The 27,634-nt window shown below is 35.2% G+C and overlaps 1 protein-coding gene across 1 annotated transcript in view; it reads left to right on the top strand.

Moving 5' to 3' along the window:
- Nucleotides 1-25,936, top strand: part of ptn (pleiotrophin) — a 91,467-nt gene extending 65,531 nt beyond the window's left edge. Inside the window, exons 2-5 of the mRNA XM_088922966.1 lie at nt 9,882-9,979; nt 11,382-11,555; nt 16,395-16,556; nt 25,370-25,936. Coding sequence (XP_088779092.1) covers nt 9,883-9,979; nt 11,382-11,555; nt 16,395-16,556; nt 25,370-25,425 — 489 coding nt within the window. The 5' untranslated portion in view covers nt 9,882 and the 3' untranslated portion in view covers nt 25,426-25,936. The remainder of the gene's footprint in view (nt 1-9,881; nt 9,980-11,381; nt 11,556-16,394; nt 16,557-25,369) is intronic.
- The last annotated feature ends 1,698 nt before the right edge of the window (nt 25,937-27,634 follow it).

Consider the following 27,634-nt stretch of genomic DNA (forward strand, 5'->3'; position numbering starts at 1 on the left):
AACCTCTAATTTCATTTTAGTCTCACAACTCACAATAAAACTAAAAATTAAATGCAGAAATGTCAAGCCTGTTATTTTTTATCAAAGGATAGGAGAATACTCTCAAACAGGACTGGAACCGGATTTAGCAAGACCATTACAGAAATGTCTGTTTGAAATAATCTAACAATTGGAGGAGAAAATAGGCCAAATGAATTCATAATCTGCTTTATGCTTTTCATAATCTACTGTACTCTATGTTTGTTGTTGTATTTTCATGGATCTGATGTCCCAACTAATTGAAAAAAGATAATTACTTCTTTACAGACTTAAAAAATCAAAAGAAACTACAAAGTGATGTGAATACGAGGGAGTCAACTCATAATTAATTGAAATTGAGCAACAGAAATGAATTCCCCAGTGTGCTGTACCTTTACAGTAATTTGAGCACAGCAGAGCATTTAAGTAACAAGATTGCTCGTAATTGCTCCAGTCTCATGCTGATTCTCTTTCACCAAATGCTGTACTCCTTTTGAGACTTGAAAGTAAAGGAAGTCTCTGTCCCTTTCTTACTGAAATTATGTTAATGTCTCGTCATCATGTGGGACCTATAGCAATGTGCATGATTAAATCTGTCCATTCTTCCAGGGTTGAGGAAATTCTCCGAGACACCACACAGAGAAAAGTGTTCTTCCAGCGTTGAGTTACTGAGCTGCTCTAGAACAGACCTGGAGAATGGCTCTGCATGCCAATCCCTATCAGTAAAAAATTGATGTAATGGTTCTATTACAATCTGTTGAATTGGTCACTTACTTTAACTGATGTTGCTCTCAGGGATACTGCATGAATTTTTTGCCCATTTTTCACTCTTTTCAAATATTTTGCTAACATTCCTTCTCTTAAAACATTTTGTAACATGCTGGAGGATGTATAACAAAAATTTAAACTTTGTAATCCATTTGTCAATCCTCAGAATGAAAGTAACTGAAGTAACTGCTTCATTATGATATGAGCAATATTGTGACAAGATTTACATTTAAATTCACTTTTTAATTAAATAATCTTAAGCTTTAAGTCAAATAGTTAAATGAATAGCTGTGCCTTTTTTTTAATCCATCCATTTGCAGTCTGTTAGTCCTATAGAGAGTCTTGATGGTTTTTAAAATGTAAATACTATACAAAACACAAAGATGAATAGTGCTCAGTGCAGGAAAGTAGTGAGAGAACGTAAATTACAGCTTTTTGTATGATTTCCATTCATGTTTAACTACAAATCTTTGCTACAGGCAATTTTAAACCTCTTCTCTCATTCTCTAAGGCCATCATGCTCTTGCCTGTATCAATCCAGTCTTAGCCAAGCCCATAACTCATAACATAAAAGATTTGTGCATTGAGCATTCTCAATTGTTCATTTAATGAATTCTGCAAAGAGAAGGGGGAGAGAAAGGAGACAAATTAAAATGTATTAGTAATTAAAGTAAAAATAGTAAAGCAATGGCACTGTTAAAATAAGGGTCTTGTGCTGTTGCAATTTATAAGAGCATAAGAGAATTCATCTTCTGGTTGTTGTAATTGCCATTTCAATGAATAGAGGCATGAATGCCCCAAAAGGTACAATTTTAAGTTCACAAGGTAACTTTGAATAATAATAATTCCTAGTAAAATAAAGACTACCAAGTGCATGCTCAGTTGCCTTCACATGTTCCTTTCATTGTGTTAGATTTCAACAGTTAAAGAGTTAATCCACTAATAAAATGCACTTAATCATTTTTATCACAATGAGCAAGAGATATAAATAGTCTAACATTTTGACAGAAAAGAGTTTTCACCGGGATAAATGCCATATGAATTCCAGGACTACTAGCTTTGTATTTCAGATGCCACTGAACAGTGGGTTAGTGGTTGTAAGGCTGACTATTCAAGTATGTTCTTATAATTACATATTCCTGTTGAATTCCACAGCAGTATAATATCTAACTGTGGTCCAGGATATTCATGATTATTATCTTGTGAGTTTCAACTGCTTTAACTGTTTGTAGTATCAGAGCATACTGTATATAGTACAGGGATCTCTGAAATGTCATACTGTATATAACTGCCATAGGGAAATGGTATGGTATGCTCTAGATAAAGAAAATCGATGTACTGTATATAGAAATATAGGCCTCATAAAATAGTCTGACACTTTGACATGAGTGTTACTGTATGCTGATGTGAAGTACCAGTGCTTGAATCTCAGAGCCATTTGACCTTTGTTACCAGAATACCTGTTACAATGCCTTGCAAAAGTATTCACACCCCAGCCCAGTATTCACATTTTATTGCTTTACAGCTTGCAGTCATTGCAGTCTGAAGTAGAAATTAATATCTGTTATATATAAACATAACCTGCTCTGTGCATTCAAATAAAAAAATAAAACTTAAGATGTACAGTAAAAAGATAATTCATTTGAAAGTAGCAAGATTGCAAAAGTACCGAAACACTTGCTATTGCAAAAGTAAATTCATTAGGTGCACAAAATTACCTTAATGTGCCACAAAATTAGAAATAGCCTCTGTCTATTTGCAGTAATAGTGGTTCACATGGCTCCATACAGTACCTTTGTCACTGTTCTTTAATCAAGTAGTGAATTTCAAGCAAAGATTGAACTGTGAAAGCTAAGGAAATTTCAAAACAACTCAGGGAATAGAGCTGTTTTAATTAACTTTTTTTTCAAAGCAATTACATTGAAAAAGCTACAGCTCATGAGTGAAAGCTGGCCTGCATGGTTGAATAGAAAGACAGAAACCATTACTGAAAATATAATCTCAAATCCTGCATGGTGATTCTAGCAAAGCATTTAAGTGACTATATACACTGTATATACGGTAACTGTATATTGTACATGTGAGAAAATTTGTTTAAGGGTCAGATGACACAAAATGGGAACATTGTAATCTGAATGCAAAACAACAATCTAGTGCAAACAACACAGTTCATCATCCAGTCAATACAATCCCTACTATCCACCATTGTATAAAATATAAAATATATTAAGTTTAAAATAATAGTCACCCAACGGTCACTATTATTTTATACTGTAGTTTTGCTTTCTCATCAACAGTGACTGTGAGAGGGATCGGATTATGGTGCAGAGCTGAGCAGATGTTAGTCAGAGCCCTGCTATAATATTTTGAGTTAATTCTTTGAATAAAACCACTTCACGACATTCAAACGTATATATCACTTTATATAACGGACTTAAGACCATATGGCATCGAAAATGATCAAACAAGCTCAAAAACAGCCGAAACTGGACTCACAGAGCAGGCTAAAGGGAATGCCGCCAAAGAGGGAGTAATGGAGGAGAGTCCAAAGTGACAGCAAGAATCAAATGAAATTCTGAACACCATTCGCTCTGTGAAAGAGGACTTTACTACGAGGTTTGATGGCATCCTAAACGCTATCCAAGGAATTCAAGGGGAGCTGAAAATTCACACTACACAGATAACTGAAGCATAGGAACGAATTAGCACCAACGAGGATGACATCAGTGCTCTGTGAAGTCAGGCAGAACGGCTGGACGAGACTGTTAAGGCACTAACTGTAAAGGTGAATGATTTGGAAAATTGTTATCGCTGATCAAACCTACGACTTGTAGGCCTACCAGAAAAGAAAGAGGGTAAAGACGTGTGCTTTTCTACAAAAGTGGTGCTGAGCGACGATGTCTTTTCTGTCCCCCTGTCATTGAGAGGGCACATAGAATTGGCCGAATCAATGAAGACCCATCAAGATCCTTCCCTCTCTCTCTCATCCTAGCGTTAATTCCGCATCAGCAGGGTCCGCTTGTCGGCACGCCCGTCTCCATTTGGTGGTTTGAACCAAATTAAATGCGACCGAGAATACTCCAACCGGCGCGTCGGGGGGGGGGAGAAAAAAGTAATCTAGCAAATTCATAGAGGGGGATTATTAGGAGGTATGGGAAATTTGGCCAGGACACTGGGGTTAAACCCCTACTCTTTTTGAGAAACACCCTGGGATTTTTAATGACCACAGAGAGTCAGGACCTTGGTTTTATATCTCATCCAAACAACGGTGCTTCTTTATAGTATAGTGTCCCCGTTACTATACTGGGGCATTAGGACCCACATGGACCACAGGGTGAGCACCCCCTGCTGGCCTCATTAACACCTCTTCTAGCAGCAACCTTAGTTTTTCCCAGGAGGTCTCCCATCCAGGTACTGACCAGACTCACACCTGCTTAGCTTCAGTGGGTTGCCAATTGCAAGTTGCAGGGTGACATGGCTGCTGGCCTTATCAAGATCCTTCCCAAGGGCTGTTATAATAAAATGTTTTAACTACAGTGACAAGCAAGAGACAAGGGGACAATAATGGTTGGAAATCAACGAATAATATTCTTCCCAGACATTTCAGCAGAACTTAATCAAAAACGGATGAGGTTTGATGCGGCGAAGAAGGAACTTTGGGTTCTCGATATCCCTGGTCTCAGATAAGGAATCATCTACCCTGCAATATTTTGTGTGACATACAGTACAATAAAAAATGTAGCACCTTTGATAGCCCGTCAGAGGCACAGAAATTCGTTCAGAAGTTAAAAAATGAAAATCGGGAAGTGACAGATGAGGGATGAGTATGGCTTTGCAGTTTCTTTTTATAGCCTTAATGTATTTTATTGTACGGTGCTTAGCTACTGAAAGAAAGGTTCTTTGCTGATCTTAGTTCAAGTCGGACTGACTACAGTATTTGCTTTCTTGTTAAATTTATAATGCTGTATACTTTAAAATTCTTTGTGTTCTGTGTAATGTTCAAGAACTGGTGTTGAACTGGTTTTCATTAAGATATTGCACCGAATTATTGATCTGTTTCATTTAGTGTTTTTTTTTAGTAAATCTGATTTATAGGGGCTCAGCCCAGACTTTTAAAACAGTCTAGAGTTGTTCCTTAAGAACAAGGACCAGACAGGCTCCATAGCCAGGTCTTGCTGGAAAAGGAATGGGTAGGGGGGAAGCATCATGTAGCTCGATTGGGGAAGTATTTTTTTTCTATGTTCCAATGTTTTTTTGTTTGGTTGTGTTTTTCTTTCTACGGGTGTTTGCAAGGTTTATTTTGTTCTTTGTTCTGAATCTGAATACATCTTAAAATGTAGGATTACTATTATCGGCAGTGAGCGTAACACAGATGGTACAATTCTTATAATAAATTATTTATGTTGCTGCAATGGCGGTACCTTTTGAAATACAGTTTACATCATGGAATGTTAGAGGCTTAAATAAACTTACTAAGTTAAAGCAAGTTATGAATAGAATAAGACAATTAAAATCTAAAATATTTTTTCTCCAGGAAACCCATTTAATGTCTGAGGACATAGATAGAGTACACAAGAGATGGCCTGGACAGGTGTTTTTTGCTTCATGTAACTCTCAGGCAAGAGAAGTCATTACTCTTATACACAAATCAATTCCTCTACAAGTAAAAGATACAATATGTGACCGCTTAGGGAGGTATGTCATTATCCAGTGTGAGCTGCTTTCTGTTAAACTTAATCTAGTAAACGTTTATGGAACAAATGATGATGATCCCAACTTTTACAGAAAATTACTCCTCATACTGGCCTCACTGCCAGGTCATTTTATCATAGATTTTAACTGTACCCTCTGCCCTGAAAAAGAGGTCGACTGGTATCGATACTTCTCATCAGCAAACAAAGAAAGAGCTACATCACTGTATAGAAGATTTTAACCTATTGGACATTTGGAGATTTAGAAACCCTGAACTCAAGGCTTTCTCTTGTTATTCAGACACTTAAAAAACCTCAAATAGACTATTTCTTGATATCTGAAGATTTATTACCTAAAATTTCAAAATTCTGGTATGACAACATAATTATTTCAGACCATGCATGTGTTTCATTTAACTATCTATGTCCAAGCTCTCTCAAACAACCTTCTAGGTGGTGTTTTCAAACAACATGGTTGAAAGATCTGGACTTTTTAAAATTTCTTGAAGCACAAATAGATTTCTTTTTTTGAAGTAAATACAACTCAAACTTCAGCTTGTGTGAGATGGGGAGCATTTAAAGCTTTTCTTATAGGTCAAATGATTGGCTATACGAGTTCTAAATTTAAAACCTCCCAACTTGAAATGAAAAGATTAGAGAACAGAGTAACTAGAAGGCAAAATATTTTCAAATAGCTCCTTTGAATTCATTTTTGAATTGAATAAAGTAAAAGCCCTCTATAATGAATTATCAATGAATCAGGCAGCAAAAAGTTTACTGCAACTGAAACAAGCTTATTATGAACAGGGAGAAAGAGCTGGCAAATTATTGGCTTGGCACATCAAAGAGATACAATCAGAGAGAGCAATAAGTGCCATTCAGTCTAATGACAGAAATCTTACAGCTGAACCAACAGAGATAAATAATACATTTAAATGTTATTATGAGACTCTATATACTGTAATTCAGAATATTCAGAGGCCTGCCAGCCCCAGCAGTCAGACTTTTTAGATACTCTGGAGTTTCCTCATCTAGAGGAGGATTTAGTTGCATATTTAGAGGATAACTTAAAGGTTGATGAACTGTCTGAAACCATTGTCAATATGAATGGAGAAAAGACATCAGGGCCCGATGGCATCCCTATAGAAATCTATAAAATATTTAAAAGTTAATTAATTCAGCCGCTTATAGACATATACTGTAAGTACCAAGAGTCATATAAAAATGGAACTCCTTTATTAAATCGTACATTACTTACACTGTTAATAAAACCCGGATAATCACCATTAGAACGGGGGTCATACAGACCCATTTCACTGATAAATAATGACACAAAGATTTTGTGTAATGTTTTGGCAAAAAGACTAGAGAATCTTTTGCCTCAATTAGTTTATAGTGATCAAAATTGATTTGTTAAGGATAGGCAAGCATTCCACAATATTAGAAGGGTACTCAACATTGTATGATAAGAGAAAGGGGTACCTGACAATGCAATATTATCATTAGACACAGATAAAGCATTTGATCGGATTGAACATCAGTATCTGTTTGAGGTTCTATCCAGAATGGGGATAGGAAAAGGGTTTCTCAGATGGATTAAAGTCATTTATGCTAACCAATCCGCTGAAATTCTAACCAATGGTTTGATATCTACCCCTTTTAATCTCAGCAGAGGAACATGACAAAGATGTCCCTTGTTGTTGTTGCTGTTTACACTAGCCATTGAACCATTGGCCATGGCTATTCATAAACATACCGGCATTAATGGTATAAATATAGGTAATGTAGAACATCGGATAGCATTACACATTTATGACATAATTTTATTTCTTACAAACTTAAATCATTCAATAGCCTCTCTTTTAGATCTGATTAAAACGATTGGGTTTTTTCAGGACATAAGATAAATAACAATAAATTAGCTTTCATGTTCTTATATGAGAATGAGAGAAGTCATCCACCAATTCAAACCCCTTTTGTGGTATGCAAGGAGGGTTTTACTTTTTCAGGCATTAAGGAGTGGTGGCAATGCGGCTAAGGATCTGCACCTGTGGCTGGAAGGTTGCCGGTTCAAATCCTGTGGCTGGCAGAGGAATCCTACTCTGTTGGGCCCCTGAGCAAAGCCCTTAATCCCAACTGCTCCAGGGGTGCTGTACAATGGCTGACCCTGCACTTGGATCCTAAGCTTCTCTGTCTGTGTGTCTGTGTGTCTGTGTCTCATGGAGAGCAAGTGGGGGTTTGTGAAAAGACAAATTCCTAATGCCAGAAATTGTATATGGCTAATAAAGTGATCTTATTTTATAAGATTACCCCAGAAGTCAACAAAATAATCCCAGAAAATTATAATCCTTTAATAGAATCAATAAATAGGTGGACCAAAATGCCCATATTAATGATTGGGAGAATCAATATAATTAAAATGTCAGTTTTACTAAAGTTTTTGTATATTTTCCAGTCAATCCCTCTTCACCCACCTCCTTCCTTTTTTAATTTATTGAAGAAAGCATTCACAAATGTTATTTGGAATAATAAACATCCGAGACTCAGATTGTCTTTACTGTATTTACCATATGATAGTGGAGCGCTACAATTACCAAACCTAAAATGGTACTGCTGGGCAGCACAAATCCAGGCTGCTATGTTTTATCTTAACACAGATTCACCACCTGCTTGGATGCTGATGGAATCTCAATCAATAGCTAAGATCCCAATGAATCTATATCTTTTTTTATCTGATAGTAGGAACTTGAAAAACAGACAAAAAATCCTTTTCTTAAAAATACATTATCTGTTTGGCATGAAACCCTTTCATATCTAGGGGAGGCTTCGCAGATATCTCAGTTTACTCCTATTTTTGGTAATGAAGATGTTTGTCCTAGGAAGTCTGATCCAGGATTTAAATTATGGCCAAATCTAGGTATTAGGCAGGTATCAGATCTTTATAAAGATGAGTATAACATGACTTTTGAGGATCTTAGACACACTTACAATATTCCAAAAACCCAGTTTTTTAAGTATCTACAACTGAGAAGTTATATCCTGTCAAAGCAGAATCACTCATTGAACCAACCTCCGTTATCCACCTTATCCATAACTTAGATTAGTTATGCCTTAAAATACTCAAAAGGAAGGGGACAGGTTTCATTGGTGTACAGGGTACTAGTTGAAAAATCGAAAGAATCGTTTGATTGTAGGCTTCAATCTTGGAAGACAGATATACAAGAAGACATATCTGAGGAAGAGTGGAGGGAAACTTGTTTAAAAGCTCAGACTAAGACTTAATACTAGCTTAAAACTCTAACAGTATAAGTTGATAGGACAATTATATATCACACCACATAAACTTAATCAATTCAATCCTAATATTCCTGACTTCTGTATTAAATGCAAAGATAACAAAGGCACATTATTTCACTGCACATGGGAATGTCCAAAATTTCAGGGTTTTTGGAAGCAGGTATTGCATGTGGTTTCACAGATTATTGGTAAGAAATTGCCTCCTAACCCTAAGTTATGCATTCTTAATATATATCCAGAACAGTTTAGGATGACTAAAAAGGAGTGTTCGTTGGTAACCATCTGCCTTTTGGAAGCAAACCGAGTGATAGCCTATGTTTGGAGACAGGAAGAAAGTCCTTGTGTGTCACATTGGTTGAAGGGGATGACTTCATGCCTTGCATTGGAAAATATTACTTATCTCCTAAAATCAAAAATGGGAGAATTCAGAGAGATATGGGATTCATTTCTAAACTTTCTAGAGAATCATAGGGGTAACATCTAGAGATAAGGGGAGTAAAGGCTTAAATTAAGGGAACTACTTTATGAAAGGTAATACATTTAAGCTATATACTGTATACAACATGTATCCATGTTAAAAAATGTGTCAAGGCACAGAAATATTTAATAACACTTAATTCTAAGTGAAATAATAGACCTTGTCCCTACAACATGCAATAAAGCCTATGTAAGTGTTTAGCATACCAAATACATTTCATATTTTTTGTTGTTTTACATTAATGTAAAACATATAATACATATGAAATCCATAGGTCATATCATTCCTTGTTAGCACAAATGCCTCATTTAAGGATTATAAAGTTTAAAGGAGGGTGAAAAAATCAAAATATAACCTAGAACAAAAGTTAATAACATAAAGATTCAAATTAATTATTTCTTTGTCTTATTTAATTTAAATTTAGTTTTAATTGTATTATTTTTGTTGTCCACTATTTAAACATTTGGTTTTATCTGCTCAGTTAACTGATTGTACTATAATTAAACCAAACATTTCCCAATTCTAATACAGTAGGTTTCCCAAAATAACATACAGTAAGTATGGTTTTGTCTATTGCTTTTACCACCTTATCGTGTAACCATGTAATATTTTCTCTGCTATTTCCCCAGAATGCAGAACCATCAGCAGTGGATGATAGGAGCTCTGGTGGTGGCTTTTTTGGTTCTCACAGCAATGGCAGGAGACATTGGCAAAGCAGAGAAACAAGGTGAAGTTGATTTATTTACCAACACAAGATGCAAAGAGTCACAACTAGTACGAAGAACTACTAAATATTGAACCTTAAAGTAGAAGCCTCAATGCAAAACAGCACTCAAAGTTCCAAAGGAAAATATGTACAGTCCTCACCACAGTTATGCCCAGTATGAGTGTCATAGTACAGAAATGATGTGGTTAGCAAATAGTTAATGAAATGGCAGAAAAATAATGTTACTAGCAAAACATATACTGTATTAATATCTGGAGACACAGATGGGACTGATATGAAACTAGTAGTTTATAACAAATGTTAAATGTACTGTATGTCTGTAATTCTAAATTAATTAAAGTAGGTGGCTCATCAGCATACATAGGCTGCAAAGTAACAAGTAAAGGTTTATTACATGCTGAAAAGAAAAGATGTGAAAAACAATGTTTCAGCTGTGGAGCCTTCAAGTAAAGGTTTATTCCACGCTGAAAAGAGAAGAAAAGAAACACAATGATTCGGCTGTAGAGCCTTCTTCGGGTCACCTGAAGAAGGCTCCACAGCCGAAACGTTGTGTTCCTTTTTTTCTCATTTCAGCATGGAATAAACCTTTACTTGTTCCTTTGAATTCTAAATTAATGTCACTTCTATATATACTGTTTCCCTTTCTATTGTTCTTTAATTTTAACAGAAAACATTTTCTCCTTTTAACTGAATTGTATCTTTACATCTTAAAAATACAGAGTTCAAATATTTTTGCAGGGGAACTTAATTCTATATAAATATGTTGATATATTCTTCTTGAGAATGGATTTAAATATTTCCAATTAGTCTAATAAGAATGTAAGCTAAGACAACCTAACCAGAGCAACTGGTTCAACAGGTGATTTAATAGGAGGGAATGAAAGACTATCCAAGAACTCTGTCTTTCTACAGACTTTACCTTCTGAAGCTAAAGTATTTTATAAGGTGGACATACCTTGAACTGGAATGGACGAATTGCTGGACACAAGGGCTACTATGTAATCTATACTGTGTTATATACTGTAGGAACGTGTGATACAAAACTAAGTGAAAACTGAGACAGACTCTTGACTGTCTTTTAAGGGGAAGCAGAAAAAATGATCCACCAACAGATTTACTCCATTTATTATTTGGGATAAATCCCAAACTGATATTCAAATGTTATGCACAGTTCCAATTGCAATATCAGTTTATTTATCATGACCAGAGGAGTACAGCAATAAACTTATATTTTTTCTTAACATCTGAGGTTAAGAAAAATAAATGTAATCATTCTAACAATTGGCACTTTACTTGTGAAAAATACTGTATGAAACATGACCTAGAGCTACAACATAGAAGAGACTCTGAAAACTTTTCTTAAACAGAAAAAGATTGATCTCCATATTTACTGTATACACAGGGAAGAAGGAGAGGAAGTCAGACTGTGGAGAGTGGCAGTGGAGCGTCTGTGTGGCCAACATTGGGGATTGTGGTCTTGGGACAAGAGAGGGAACCAGGACAGGAAATGACTGTAAGCAGACTATCAAAACTCAGAAGTGCAAGATTCCTTGTAACTGGAAAAAACAGTTTGGAGGTAAGTTTTTTTCATTAAGTCTTTGTATATTTCTGGTCCAATGTCAGTCTTGATAGGAATGATAGGAACATTGCCTTGCAGAAGTATTCTGAACCCTTGGATGCCATTACAGCTGCAGATAGGTTTGGATCTCTACAAACTTTGCACTCTTTGGTGCAATATTTGCCCATTTTCTTGGCAGATTTGTGCAAGCTTTCCCAAGTTGCTTAAAGATCTCTTACAGATTGCAGTTTCGAGTCTTTCTCAATAGTATTCAAGGCAGGATTTTGACTGAATTACTCAATGACATCTGCTGTCTTATTATTAAGCCACTCCAGTGTAGCTTTGGCTTTGTGCTATGGATCATTGTTCTGCTGAAAGGTGATTTTTATTGAATTTTATTCATATTATATTTATTAGAAGTTTGCTACTTCTGTTCTAATCAGTCTTGAGAAGCATAATAGGATGGATAGTGTTGACTGAGTGATGTACTCTGGGTTGTTTGCACTAGACAGCACATTTTGCATTTAGAACACAATTCCTATTTTACAATTCTGTATTGCTGACCTTAAAAATATAGTCACATGTATGCAACATCATTTAAATGCTTTGCTAGAAACTCCATGCAGAATTTGAGATAGGTTTTTTTTTTAGTAATGGCTTCCTTTTTGCCACTTTGTAGACACGTTAGGTTTGACTCACAAACATTATCTTCCCTCTCAGTCATTGCACTCTGTAGTTTTTATAAAGTAGCTGCTGCCCTCACGGTGTCGTCCCTAACTGTTTTCTCCTTGTATGGTTGCTCAGTTGGGAGGGACAACTTGATGTAGGCAGTTTCTGATGTAGTGCAATACACCTTTCACTTGTTACTAATTGACTTCACCATTCTCAAAGGGATATCAGTATCTTTGAAATGTTTATACCCTTATTCTGGTCTATGCTTTTCTGCAGCTGTATTTTCTGCATGCTGTATTTTTTGCAGCTGAGTTGTTTTGAAAGATTCTTGGTCTTCATGGTTGAATCTACTACCTGACTGAAGAACCACACAGAAGCAGATGTATTTATTCTGAAGTCATGTGAACCCCTTTTATTGCTCACAGAGGCCACTGAACTATTTTTGTGGCTCATTAAATTAATTTTATGCACCTAAATTAATTTAGGTTTGCCACAGTAAATGGTAATTGAATACTTATGAGATCACGACTTTTCTATTTTTTCTTCCATATGAATAATGCATTGACTTCTTACTTTTTGTTTTTGTTTTGAATGTGTGGAGTATGTTTTGCATATGAAAGCAAATACTGTACATACTTTATACAGTATGTCCGTATACCCCAATATTCCAATGAATTTTCACCATTGAACACTGCAAAGTAAGTGAGAAGTAACAAATTGAGTTGAAAAAATCTGTATTTTTTTCATTACATTAACACTATAATGCTCAGGTTTTAGAGTAATAAAATATCATCACACCTCTCCAATGTATAACACCAGATTTAGATCATTTAGACAGGCCAAGAAGGGTATACTAGTCTTACAGTTTGTTAGAATAAAATGAAGGCTGGCAGCCACATGGTAAGGCAATCATGCAACCCTTTCACCCAAAGTATGCTTAGTGCTCTGTCTAGTGACAAACTATAGGACTAGCTCTGCAGATTTGAGTGTGCAACACTAAACCTAGGATGCCTTTACTTGTGCCATGGTGGCGGAGCATTCACACACATTAATTGCCCTTTATGTGGGGTCTCTGTAACATTTATATTGCAAAACAGAATACAACTGTTCTGGGAATGTCTGTCCAGAGGAAGAAACTGAACCTACTGTGCTGTTACTAATTCACTTTTGCAGTGCTAATCTGGTTCATAACCCACTTTACCTACCCATTTTTCTCTATTGTCAATAACATAATGGGGTACCTTCCTCCTGAACGGGTGGATGAATTTGCGTTGCCCATCTGAGAGCTAAACAATTTCAATGTTTGCTATATAACCATGCTGGTTGATGAGTGAACATTGTACTACCTGTATCTACTTTGATGCCAACACTTAACCTGCTCACTTACTGCAGAAGAAAACCATTGCAGGGCAACCAAATTGTATTTTTTAAACCCACAAGTAAGCAGGCTGCCAAATATTGAATACTCAGTTCTGACTCTAAATCATATCCAACAGAAGGTCTGGTCTCAAAAAGTCTGGTCTTACTGAAAGAAAACTTCTTTCTTCTTTACCTTTTATAGAGTAAAATCTAATTGAATCATGTGCATCAGATCCCTCTCTTGGACCCCTGCTGGCACTTATTTTCTCTCTATTTTTTTCTTACGTTGGGCCCAAGGGTTTTAACAGTTTAAGTACAAGGGCATCTCAAAATGACAGTTTCTGTCTTCCAATAGATTTGGTACGCTAGAGCAGGGTGAGAGCTTGTAAAATTTTCCATGCAGTACTGATACCTGTCACTGCCCTGGCAGCAGCAATATTAAGATTTTTTAGATAAAGTTGTGATCATTCCTACTGGTGTTCAACAGTTAATGACCTGCACTTCTATTGCCACTGGATTTAATTGCCATTAGAGTGATATGTTTATGGTTGTTTAATTCTTAATGAGAAATATCAGGAGCAAAAAGAAAACATTAATATTAATTTTGATTAATTTTAATACTAATATACTGTACCAAAATTCTATACTAACTTTCTATGCTAACTTCTGCATTACATGCCTTCAAAATTAGGCTCTTCTTCAAAATACCTCTATCTTCTTAAGGTGAAAGTAGATTATAAACAATTTTTGAATGTCAGTTTAACATGTTCTTCTACCAATTTCTTAAAAAGTAGAATATACTGGTACACATGTAGTGCATTCAAACTGTGTGGACTGATTGCACAAAGATCCTCTAGAAAACAATGAAGAGTTAATTCCTGGATCTGTACAGTACTTAATTTTACTCCTTAAATAAGTCATACATAGAAGAAGCCAAAACTAGGCTTATAGAATTTAAGAGACAAAAAAAAAACTTTCTTGGAGAAGTTACTAAAATTCCAAACAACATACAGTATATTCTTTGTGATGGTATACATGTTTTTTGGGACTTTAAGAAGGAGACCTTAGAGAACTTGTAATGCGTGGGCTATCTCTTCCCTTGGTATTCCAAGATTAAAGGGTTAGCTGGCTGCTTGGCAATTTGAAAATGAAGCAGATGTATTAGCTTGTGGGGACTGGGAAATTGAGAATTCAAATTAGCCCATGGGGCTGTAAGAATCAAGTGAGCGGCAAGGCTGTGTACGCCGTTCCTGTGGAAACCAAACATCGGGAAGCAAGTAAGCATGACAGCAGCAAGGTGGAAATATGAATTACTAGGCAAATTAGATCAGCTGCAGAGAGGATTCATATGAACTGGGATACAAGGTCTTTAAGAGTTATGAACTGAACTGTGGGTCACTAGCGCTGTGTAAAAAACAGAGCTATTCGCTCCAGTGAGGCACTGCATGTGCATTTAATAATCATGCTGCTTTTCCTTCATTGCCAAATGCTTTATTATCAAATATTGAAAATATGGAAAATAATAAAAATAAAAATGTCTTCTTTGTCATTTTAAAGTATAGCAAATGATCTATCCATTTACCAGGCAACATGAGTTTGCTTCAGAATGTCAGAAGACACTTGGAAGGTTATTATCCCACAAACAAGGATTATGAAAACACCCAGAAAAAAACATTACTTTAAGATGACTATAGGAGTAAAAATCTCTTTCTATAAACAAACCGAAGCATTTCAATTTGAAATAAAATGACAAACAGCATTCTCAAACTTTACAAATCATATATTATATTTTAAAATACCAGAAAGCACCTCTTTGAACTTTCGTACTTCTGAAAGGGTCTCACTTTTGGCTACTCTTTTTAAATACTTCACTTGACATGTAAGGTAGTCTGCTGAAGAAAGACAATCTTAGTTAAGCCTTAATTTGATTGAACTACACATTCAGGAGTATCAGTCATTATAGTATCCTAGACTGTATTATATGGTATGATACAAGATAGATTTGCTTCTCCAGTTAATATTTCTTTCACACCATTGTACAAACTACACTGCAGAAGACATAATTTTGTTATGTAATGCCTTATGGCTACCTCATAGAAAGAAGCTTTATATTCTGTCCCTCAATGAGAGGACTTGAATGAGTCAAAATTGTTTGTATCCATGAAGTGATTTCAATACACTTATCAGCACTTATTTAAAAACACTTCATGGATACTTGAATACTGGGCTGATTTCAAATCAGATAGGTGTAATTTCTGAAAGGTAAACTATAGTACTTTTTGCGTCATTCTAACCATTCTAACTTATAAAACAAATGAGAACTTACTGTCTGAAAATTCACACTTTTCCTGCTTCTGGAGCAGGGATAATAAGAATCCCAGAGTAGCAGTTAACTGTTGTAGGTTATGTAAATGAAAGAGGAGAAATTGAAATATATTGTATTATTTCTCTTGGTGCTGCTAATAAAGACAAATTTCCATAGCAGAGGACAATAAAGTATCCATGTAAGGATTCGAATATGAACATTACAAGCCTTACTTAACTCACTAACTAGCCTCAGCAATTCTGACAAAACAATAGGGAACTACAGTAGAAATTCCCTAATACTCACCCACATGGGAATCACCCACCACCCACATACCAAACACAATCCATGAAAAGAACCTGTAGACACCCACATCTCAATCACTACCTACTTAACTTGCTATCGTTCAGCCCCTTTCTAGAGACAGAAATGTACATTGTTGTATATCTGTACAATATCTGTATCTCTGTATATGTATTCTGTACCAATGTCATAGAACTTCTTTTTCCTGCCCCTGGCAGGTGAATGCAAGTATGACTTCCAGGCATGGGGGGAGTGTGACATGTCCACTGGCAAGAAGAACCGTACGGGAGTCCTGAAAAGAGCCCTTCCAGATGCCACCTGTCCTGACACCGTCAGTGCCACAAAGCCCTGTGGCAAAATTGTCAAGACAAAACTACAAGGTGAGACACTAGGTATAGTGTCTTAGTTTAGAATCAGGTTTATATTGCAAAACGAACACTGGAAAGTACATTTTCAAACAGTTTAGATTGGTTTCCTGCTTAAGCATCATTTAAGATTACAATTATTTTCAAGACTAAAATGAATGGGGACACGGTTACTGCAATTCAGTACAATACAACAAATTAATTAATTACAACACATAATACAACCTTCTTTCAATTCATTTTTTCATGGGTCACACATTATGTGATAGTGATATTTAAAACATGGATATTTCTTAATTTATAAATTTACTTGACTCTTTTTTGCCATAACAGTGTGAAAAGTATTTTAATTACTTTTTTGACACCTGAGAATCAATTAACTTTGGTAGACCAGTTTCCGAGGTAATTGTGTAGATTATGGCAAGTAAATTAAAGTGAAAAGTCATAAATGTGAAATGATTTATAGTATTACAATGCTAGCAGAAAATGTCATAATCTAAATTTAATTTATTGGGTGGATGCAATTGTTTAATTTTCTTAGCTGTTTGAATTAAGAAATCCCTATGTTGATCCTTCAGAACAATGATCTTTTCAGGCTTACGTAGCAGTTTTAGAGTCATTATTTTCATCTGAGATTCTCCAAGTTAAAACTGTCTTAAAAGCCATTAGAAGTAAATCCATTGTATTGCTAATGTAAGAAATCAAATATTTAAAAGCTGCATGCAGCATAATAAGCAGAGTCAAGTCATCTCTGTACAAAATCTTTATAAAGGGCTCCTGTCCTCCAGCTTGTAGTGTGTACAGTCTCCCTATAGGACATGCCAACTAACTACTCCAATTCTCTTAGATTTATGTTGCTGTTATAGTCAACCAGCCAACAATGCTCACAAATGACATTTTCTTGGATTAGAAGGTCAATCATCATACTTCATGCAAAATTTGATTTTGCTAAGTTTTGATAATGAAACAATGTATCAAAAAATATTATACAGTAAATAAATTAATGCTTGGCGAAGAATATGTGACATATTGTATATTAAGGAAACATTTAAACATGGGTGAGAATAAAAGTGTGAATTTGCAAGATCATCTTAAAACAGTTAAGAGAATTTGGTAATTTACATTAAATCAATTAATTAGCCACATAGTCAGATTTAATACAGTATAACAGCCTAGGCAATTGTGAAGTATATAAAATATTTTCATTTTAAAATGTAACTATGCTAAGATATTTGATTTATTGAACAGAATTGAACAAAAAGGGCCCCAGCACTGTATGTCAGCAATGATAACCACTATGCCACCATGCTTGCCCATGTTTTGGTAAAATAAACCCATTTAAAAGGTTAAAAATGGCTTAGGTTTAGCAGGTTTCTTTAATACATAGTTAATGAAAACTATTGTGACAGACCCTCCACCTTTCAATAGGAAGTCACAGAGATCAGTGCACTCAATGACCATCAAAGTGAAGTAACAGAATTTTTATAGTAATCTTTTTTCTAGGCTTAGCACAAAGGATTTTGCAGCATGCAAAGTCATGCCCTTTGTATACAAAATGCACCACTTATTAAACCCAAGTGAGATCATACACTTTTTAACCTATCACTAATTGCCTTATAATCAAATAGACATCTACTGAGTCTATTTACAGAAATCAGAGGTTCTTCTGGTGGCACAGTGACTGTAATTGCAGTTATTTCTAAGGCTGGCCAGACAAAAACACAATTTTACTTTCTATCAGATAAAAGGATTCAAAAAGAATTCTTCATAACATAAAATACAGAATGCAAAAAAGACTTTCTGTCACCATGCTTGTTTTTAAAGAGAGCAGATTTGATCAACATAATTTTACAAGTGAAATGGATATTAAACTGACTAAACCATGATCCTTTTGCCTTTTGCTTTGCAGAATAATTACAAAGAATATCTAAACCATGGCATGCTTATTTTGCAAAGTAATTACACTTTGTAGTAAATCAATAATTGCTTATGTTCAAATTAGCCCAAATTATCTTTGACATTTTACATGTAAAACCAAACTGAGTCAGAGCTACTGGAGCAAAGCTAAAAAAAAAATTGAGATTACACTATTCACACACACACACACACACACACACACACACACACACACACACACTATATATATACAGTACATACTGTATACAGTATGTAAGCTTTGTTAGAAATCATTCAATGGCATATTTACACTGTTTTGTCCCTGTTACTCCATTAATCCACCATTCTATTTCACTGCATCACATTGCTGTGATACTATGTATAAAGAGGTATACTGCTGTCACACATTGAATTAGATGCTTTATTTCTTACTTTTACGTTTCCTGATGTCATTTCAGTACAATTTCTTTTGTTATATAAGTGATTCAAAGAACTGTTTTAAGTAGAAGTGCCAAATATTTATGCTGCTAACATAAATATTAAAACATAAAATCATGTTTTACCACGAAAGCAATGATTGAGAAAATTAATATTCTTCCTTATTCATGTGATAAACTGGCTTAATGAAAAATGTCAGAGACCCAGGCTAGTAGTTGTTGTTAATCCAGAGTAATCGATGAGGTTGCAGCTTGTGTTTGTTTTGACTACTTGTCTTGAAGATAGGTACAGTATTAGTTTGCATCCTGACTCTGCAGTTGTGCTAACAAAAACCAGGAACAAAAAAAAACATTTAAATTATAACCTCTCACCACAAAATATATAGTTGAGCAGTACAGAATAAGACAGAGGTCAAGCAGAGATTAATCAGGCCAACTCCAGCCTGAAGGAATCAAGAAATTGCTGAATTACCCTGTTTCTAGAAGGGAAGAAAACAGGATGTAAAAGAGCGTTTTCTCTGATAGGCTGACAAAAATGAGGAAGTTTAAGTTGAGGTTATGATTATTAACACTCTTCATTTCCTACCGTGAATCAATATCACAGCAAACTGCATTTATTACTTTAAATCCACAGTGCACAGCCTTGTTCCAAAATACAGTGCCATAACGTAGAATTATAAACATACTGAACATACTGTAAGAGTACATGGTCTGATAAGAATCTGACAATTAAATCATAAACCATAATCAGAATTTTGCTTTTTAAAAATGGAAACTTGAAGTCTTCTTAGTGGTGGCAAAAATGAAGATGTAATGCAGAATTTAGCTGCCTTATGTTTACATTTACTGTAAGTATAACCAGAAGCATCGGTACCAGGGGAACTTTTTTTTATGAATGACAGAACTATGTAGTATGTAAGAAGGCTTGGATGATGGGGGCATGTAGCAGTGTGAAGGTTTTTATTTTAATGTATAGTAACAATTAGAAATTACAACAGTACATTGTGAGAATGCAATCTCACAACGACTCTTAGGAATCAAATGTAATACTTTACAGTCTCATTTACTTTGTTCTATTTGTGAATAGAATAGAACTGCTGTGATACTAAAGGTTGATCCTTCATTTAGGGATTACAAAGATAATAGTTGATAGCATCAGAGTTAACATATGTTAACTTTTCTCAGCAATGCTAGGCAAAGCTCTCCCCTCTCTCCTGTCCCACAGTGCAAATCTGACTGCAGACTAACCCACCACATATGTTGGCTATAACGAGTTACTGAACTATCAAACATGTTTAGAATATTGTAATAGTTCAACTCTTAAGAATTATAATGTGAATAAAGAAATATAATATTTGAAGATCCATTTTACATATGTTTCTTGATGAGTTTGCTGCCGAATCAGAGCTGTGCTGGGTTAGTCTGCAGTCAGATTTGTCAGTCGCTTGCACTGTGGGACCGTCACTGTGCAGACAGGAGAGGAGGGGAGAGCTTTGCCTAGCATTGCTGAGAAAAGCTCTCCAAGTAAGTGCTATAATATGCTTTGCCACTACATTAGACATAATAGACATACATAGAGTTGTGGCAATGTGTATCTTGGAAAAAAAGGTCAAATACTTTATGGCAACAATAATATTTCCAGTGTTTCCTGTGTTGTGGAGAAAAGGTCATCTGGCTTCTGGCTAGACCAAGAAGTCCTGTGATGTCATTTGCACTTCTAAATTGTAACTCGAGGTGACAGAGATACAGTAGGCTTCCCCTCATTCTACATGTTTAAAACACCCAAACAAATGTAGTTTTTAATAAGTTGACTTATTATGTCAGAGGTATGAGGCATTCAGGGATATTGTCCTTTAAATTAAAGAATTAAAAAAAGGGCAGAACCCTACATTTGAAAAGGAGCTCTATTCCTCCTTCCTGGTGTTAGTAAAAAGCATCTATGGGAGCAACTATGAATATCAAAGATGATTCTACAAAAAAATGCGATATAATTGTTTCCTTAAAGAGCTCAAAACAGGTAATGTTTTTCAATGTCAAGACATTTCTTCTCAGGAGGCTCTTTGCTCCTATACCAGAACTCCTATATAAACACATGGTACTGTAATTGCATAGCAAGCTTTGTCACAATGGGACCACACTGCATAAATATTTGCACATCCAGGACCCCTGCTGATGAACAGCAGTTGTTTGGTAATGAGAATGCATTAAAAAATGCCTACGCTGCAGAAATATCTTGAGATCCCAGCTGGAAATGATAACAATAGTCCACTCCAATATGAAAATAGCCCGGACTTGCAGAATATTTAGATATCTGATATATCAGTACATATGAAGAAATGATTTTGAAAAGTGTGAAGGCTTCTTTTAACACATTTTAAAACTCAGTGATTATGTTGTGGCTATTTAGTTTTGGACCAGAATTGGCTAAAAACAATGTTTTAGGTAATTACAAAAACAGAAATAATACTGTAAAGGTTCTCAGTGACAAGAAAACTGTCTACTTTGATAAACATCTTAATTTAATAGATGCCACAAAAGACAAGAGCTTAATTCTCTCTTACCCAATGTGCTTCCCAAATGATGGAAAGGTCTTTGGGTAAAATAAATGTTAGGTCACAGTACAAGTCACATCCAAATTGTTTTTTAAGTGTTTATATCAGTGGATTCACATTAATGTTAACTGGTTTATTATAAAAAATGACCTTCCTTATATTAATCAAAATTAATTGAAATTTGAATTGAGACACACAAGGGGGTTAAGGTGATGTCACTCTCTTGGAACTTACACTGAATTTCCTGTAGTGGAAGGCCTCACCTTTTAATCTATCCGAATCCTATGTCTGGGAAGTGCATGCCTCTGAAGTCAGAGGGGGGAAAGCTGCACTCTTTCCATTTTCAATATTGAGCAGAGAAGTTTATTGGCTATTATCTTGAGATAACAGAATACTAAGCTGCGGCATAAAATTTTGTACAAATGTCTGGCACTCATTGTTTGGTGCTTGAGTTGAGTTAAGATTGTTAAAGTGAGTTGATTAAACATCTGTATAAATAAACATTCTGAAGATGACTTTATTCAGTTTCTACTGGTGTCATTGAAGGTATCCTCTGTGAAAACAATTCTCAGAGAGAGGAAGCCTTCAGCAGGCAAATTCAGAAAAAAAAACAGGAAATATATTCTGTGAGAGGAAAAGTCACATTTTTGGAAGGTTCCTAGTACAGGCCAAGACAATTACATATGTCTGATTTATCAGCAACCAAAGAAGTAAAACCAGAAATAGAAATAGCTTACTTTCTGTATGAAAATGATTTGCATGCTTAGAGGCTATTCAGAGATAACATTGACATCTAAGAGACAACTCCACCTTCAGTGAGTCAGAGTATATCTGACATGGTGACAGGGAGAGTAGTGCAATGCTTTGTTGTTATTTTTGTTCAAGGCAACTATTGGGGCAGTGGAAATGTGATGATGTGGGGAGGAATCAGCTATCTAACACAGCAGTTTCCATCAACTTGAGACTTGTGACTTGCAGACCCTCACCAACTAAAAGGAAGTGGTGAACATTCAACAATAATCAGTTCAGTGGCTGATCATGTTTATGTAATAGTGCTATAGTACCAAGACTATTGATAGCCTTCTTAAACAAAAAGTAGTCTGAATGTACATATACAGTGGGATTTATAGTTACCAACTGCATGTCTCCTGAAACAAACATAATGTATGAATTCAACTTTCATTAGCTCCATTAAGGAAATAATTAAAATCAGATGTTTAAATAATTAAGTAGATCATGGAAAGTGGATTTTGAAGATAAAGATGAAGTGTTATTGATGCTCACCAGCCCGGAAAGGGTTCCAAAACTATTTCTTAGGGCTCCACCAATTCTATGTCAAACAGATAATCAACTAATGGAGAATGTTCCAGACCACTGTTACACTTACCAGGAGTGGTCATCCTACCATAATCTTTTCAACAGCAAACCAGAAAATCATGAAGTTATATGAACCCCAGAGTAACATTCAAGGAACTTCTGGCTACCTTCACCTTGGTTAATGTGACTGTATATTACTCTGGTATCAGGAGAGGACAGAACAAAAATGTCATTCATGGAGTGATAAGGAGAAAAGCATTCCTAAGCTTTCCTAAAAGAACATTGCTACACATCTGAAGTTTGCCTAAAAAAATAGATGGTCCACATGGCTTCTAGAACAATGTTCTCTGGACAGATGATTCAAAGGTAGAAATCTTTGGCCTCAATGAGAAATGTTATGTTTGGCGAAAACTAAATACTGCTTTTGGACAAAAGATCCTCATCCCAACCATCAAGCATGGTCAGAGTGTGATGGTTTGGGGCTGCTTTACTGCCTCTGGAACTGGATGACTTGCCATCATTGACACAAACTTGAATTATACATTCTATCAGAAGATTCTAGAGGAGAATGTCAGGCTATCTGTACATGACCTGAAGCTGAACTGAAAGACATTGATCCTAAACATACTGTACATGCAGCTCTTTTTAAGATGGCTTTCAACCCAACCACCACTATCACTGTGTCCACAAAATTAAAAAAAAAGTTCATGCCTTTCTAATGTAAGCACACCACAGGCATGTTTACTAATTCCATACAGATCACCTGTTGTTTGTTTTAGAAAAATCCAATTCATGTTGATTTAACTCATGTGCAAACACACAGGACTATGATAGAGACATGTCTGCGGGCTTGCTGGGCAATGCTACAGTTACCTAACACAGCTGGAGCCACAAACGAAGAGTAATTTGTTATTCTGAATCAGCTTTCCCTGAACTATAACTAAAAAGAGAGAAAGATATGCTGTTTAAAAGAAATGCCCAGCTGGGATGTGATTTTAAGATTTCATCTTACATGGTAGATGGCAATGCATTAAACAGAAGATTCCCCAAACTATCACACAATCTTTGAACTTTTAAGAAGGGCATATTTCCTGTCTGTGCTCAAGGTCTAAATACATTCCCAGTGGCTTGATTTTCAGGCAGAATGGAAGAGCTGAAACCCTTTGTTTCATCCAGTTGGTACATTAAGCATGAAAAAAAAAGAATTTCTTTTGATTTGCATTTTTCTCAGTTTAGCTATGGGGCACTCTCATGCAAATGTGCTCTCAATCATTCTCAAAAGGTCACATCTTCAAGACAGAGGCTTGTGCCAAAGGGAGAATAAACTATTTGGACAGTCACTGTACTATGAAATTATAATGTCTTTTCTGTGTAATGGCCTTGAGCATGTTATGGGTTGTGATGTTAGCAGGAAAGATTGACATTGCTGGTTTGTAGTTCCAAATTAACTGGGCACTTTATAAAACCAACACAAAAAACAATGTAAGGCAAGCAAGTTAATAAAAAGTCATGGTTTTAATCTCTGCATTACTGCATACAGTCATGTTTTGCTAAACACCTGACAGATGACATTTAAAGAAGAGTAATACATGTAGAGTATAGAGTTACATGCAGGAAGGAAAAAAATAAACTGTGAATAAAAGATGGGAAACATATCCAAGACTGAAGAAACTATGTAAAATATATTAAAAAGTATGAAAATGAATTAGATTTCTTTATTGATACATCATTGTTACTTTCGAAACAATGAATACGTTATAGTGTTCAAATATATATTGCAGAGCAGTTAAAGATGTAGAATTTAAATCAAGTGATATTGTGTTAGAATTGTTTAATGTATTAATCAGACCTATATTTTCTATGAACCCAGTTTTAGTGAATTTAAACTTGGGTTGCTGTCTTGTTTGTTGTGTTGAGTTTTTATCTCCATGCACGTGTCTAAAATTATATACTTATTATATACTCACCCCTGTATATTGGAAAAAAACAAGAGCTCTGTTATAGCCTGGTCATTACAAACATGGTTGTAAATTGTTTTGCACTCCTGAAACCCACTGTAGGGTTTCAGGAGTGCAAAACAATTTACAACCATGTTTGTAAAGCTGATACTTCTTTTCAGAAATGTTAAATTTGGAAAACTAATCTACTAAGCTACTAAACTAAGCTAATGAAAAGCTGAAATGGCAGCTCTAATTTGCAGCCTTGTTTATGTTACTGTAAAATAAAATGTTCTAATTAATTCACAAATTATTTATTCATAAAATTATATATACACTTTACTGTATACAGTAACTTACTGTATATGTATGCAAAGTTTTACATGAACATTAAAACAATGTAAAAACTTATTGTTGTTTTTGTTATTGATTGTGGGCTACATGTATCCCTATTTCTTAAGCCTAAATATAAATATATTTGCTTTTGTTAATGGTCAGTCATTTACTGCAGATTTATTGAAAAGGTGCATGATATTCCATGCAACAATAGTGGATTCTTTTCAAACAGGAAACATTAGATCTTGTAAAACTAATAAAATACACAGCACAGAATCTGAAAACCCAACCTCAGAACAAAGGCAAAAATAAGCTTCTCTTTTGACAACTTATCCTTTTCCTATTCTGCGCAGATTCTAAGAAGCCGAAACGAGAGGGAAAGAAGAAGGAGAGAACTCCAATGGACTAGTGGGGCTGCAGGCTAGTTGGGAAGAGCCTTTCACAATATTGACCATTCTATTTCTTTTCTTTAACTCTTTCCCACCCATAGTAGGTCATGAATGCACCCCTTATCATGATTGTAGCACATACAGTATAAGACAAAAAATAAAGTATTACTTTTTCCTAAATACAGATAGAAATTTACTTGTATTTCTTTTAGAGACTTTAATTTCCAATTATATTAAAATACAAAGGGACTAATAATAGGCACTATAGTGCCTTGCAAAAAAAAAAACTTTCAAAATGCATGCTTGTAAAATCATAATAATAAAGACTTAACACTATGGAGTAATATTTTTGTAGGTTTCAGTCTGGGCTGTATATTACATAGAGGGAAAACTGTTAATCCTTTTTTACACAATTATTTTTATTATTATTACAATGTATTTGGGAGTGGTTATTATTTTTTTCTTTCTGAGTACTGTACTGTATACTTTTTAAACCATCTGAGTCCAGATTAAATAAAAAAATTCGACCAAGCTAGATCTCAGACCCAATACTTGACAGTAGCTACATACAGGGAAAGATGCACAAAGCTACCATGTCTGGAATTTCCCTTTGGAATGTGGGTCGAATACTTTTTTAGGTCTTGTTCAATTTGATAACTATTAGTCGAACTTTCATGATCAGGTGTGAATTAATTTTATTGGTATAACATATCTACATAACAAACTGCAATGGATCATTTCCAGTAGTTCTTACTGTGAGCAAAATTATGTTAAGATTAAATATATGTTACCTCCTCATCCACTGTCTCACTTCAGTGTTGTAATAAACACATGGATCAGTATCTTGGCAAATCATTTGAAACAGTTGTTGGAACTATTTTAATTGTCTGGTGAAGAAAGTTTGGAATAAAGTATTGACCCTCCAATGAAGCTTATCATTTTTATAAAATATTGTATTTATATACAACAACATGAGAAAAGGAAAGACAAGTAAGTTTGTAGTAGCTTAAGAGATACTTTATTGAATGGATATGACATTGTTAAATTCATTAATTTGATGAATGTCATCACCAAGGTTGATCAGAACAGGTTCTACTGTTAAAGTCAGAGGCTAGTAGCAATTCTGGTCACCATTGCAAGTAATACAAGCTGTACATACAGTATGAAATGCATGTTTTCCACCATGATACAAGATATTTTACATCTGTCTGATTTCCTACTGGCCTCAGCATCCTTAAATTTCACACAATGAGTCTCATGCATGTTAAGTAGGACATCTATGGCATAACTTTCTTTTTGTCAGTGTGCAAGAGAGCCATTTTTATACATTCAGTATGAGGAAATGTGTTGTTACTGTACGTCAGGATTAACGCCCTGGAAAGATCAACAAATGAGGTCTGAGGACTTAAACAAGGTACCTCTGTACCGTCAGGCTGCCACTCACTACACTACAAATGGAGTTCTGTCTACACCACACTTGCTGCTGTCCATCGGGGTGGTCTTCATAAAACTTTGATTCATTACTAAAGAGAACTTGGTACCACTGGTTTTGCTCCAGTATACTGATAGCCTGAAGGTGCTGTTCTCTTGTTAAGAGGGGTATATCGTTTCCTATTTGTGTTTGTCTTACATTTTTATTGAGAATGCCAATCAATTCTTTTACTAATGAGGTGATTTTATGCTTATGCAATTGTTAAAGTCAGTCTGATCGGTCTGGCATGAATGATCAACTAATCTAAATGACATCAAAAACACATCAATATTGTATAAATATATTTAAATATAAATATCCACATGAGCATTAGAGTCAATTTATGCCTGCAGACCAAAACAGTCTAGAACACAGAAATACTTCACATCTTTGTGTACTCTGTCATTCAAAGTAAATTAAATTCAAATTAAAATGAAATGCAAAACATTTCACTTCTGTGTCTTAACAGAGCCTACTGTGGAATAGCTGATTTTCCACACAGCATCTGGACAATTAGGGATTCAGGCTGTTTGGGATCTAAGGCTTGTTAAGGACTCAGATCACTTTCAAATTCATGCTAAACGAATGCCCTTAATCCAATCAGTCTCTGGCAAAGCTCTGTTGTTAAAGATGTGAATTTCTTTAATAACACCTATGGACAAACTTTATTAAGCTTGTAAAGTTTCTAATAGCTGAAATAAATGTGTACCCATAAGTAAACAGGCTTTTATATACTTACCTTATTGCACTGTATTATG

Source organism: Atractosteus spatula, chromosome 8, assembly GCF_055471065.1.
Source record: "Atractosteus spatula isolate fAtrSpa1 chromosome 8, fAtrSpa1.hap1, whole genome shotgun sequence".
NCBI lineage: Eukaryota > Metazoa > Chordata > Actinopteri > Semionotiformes > Lepisosteidae > Atractosteus > Atractosteus spatula.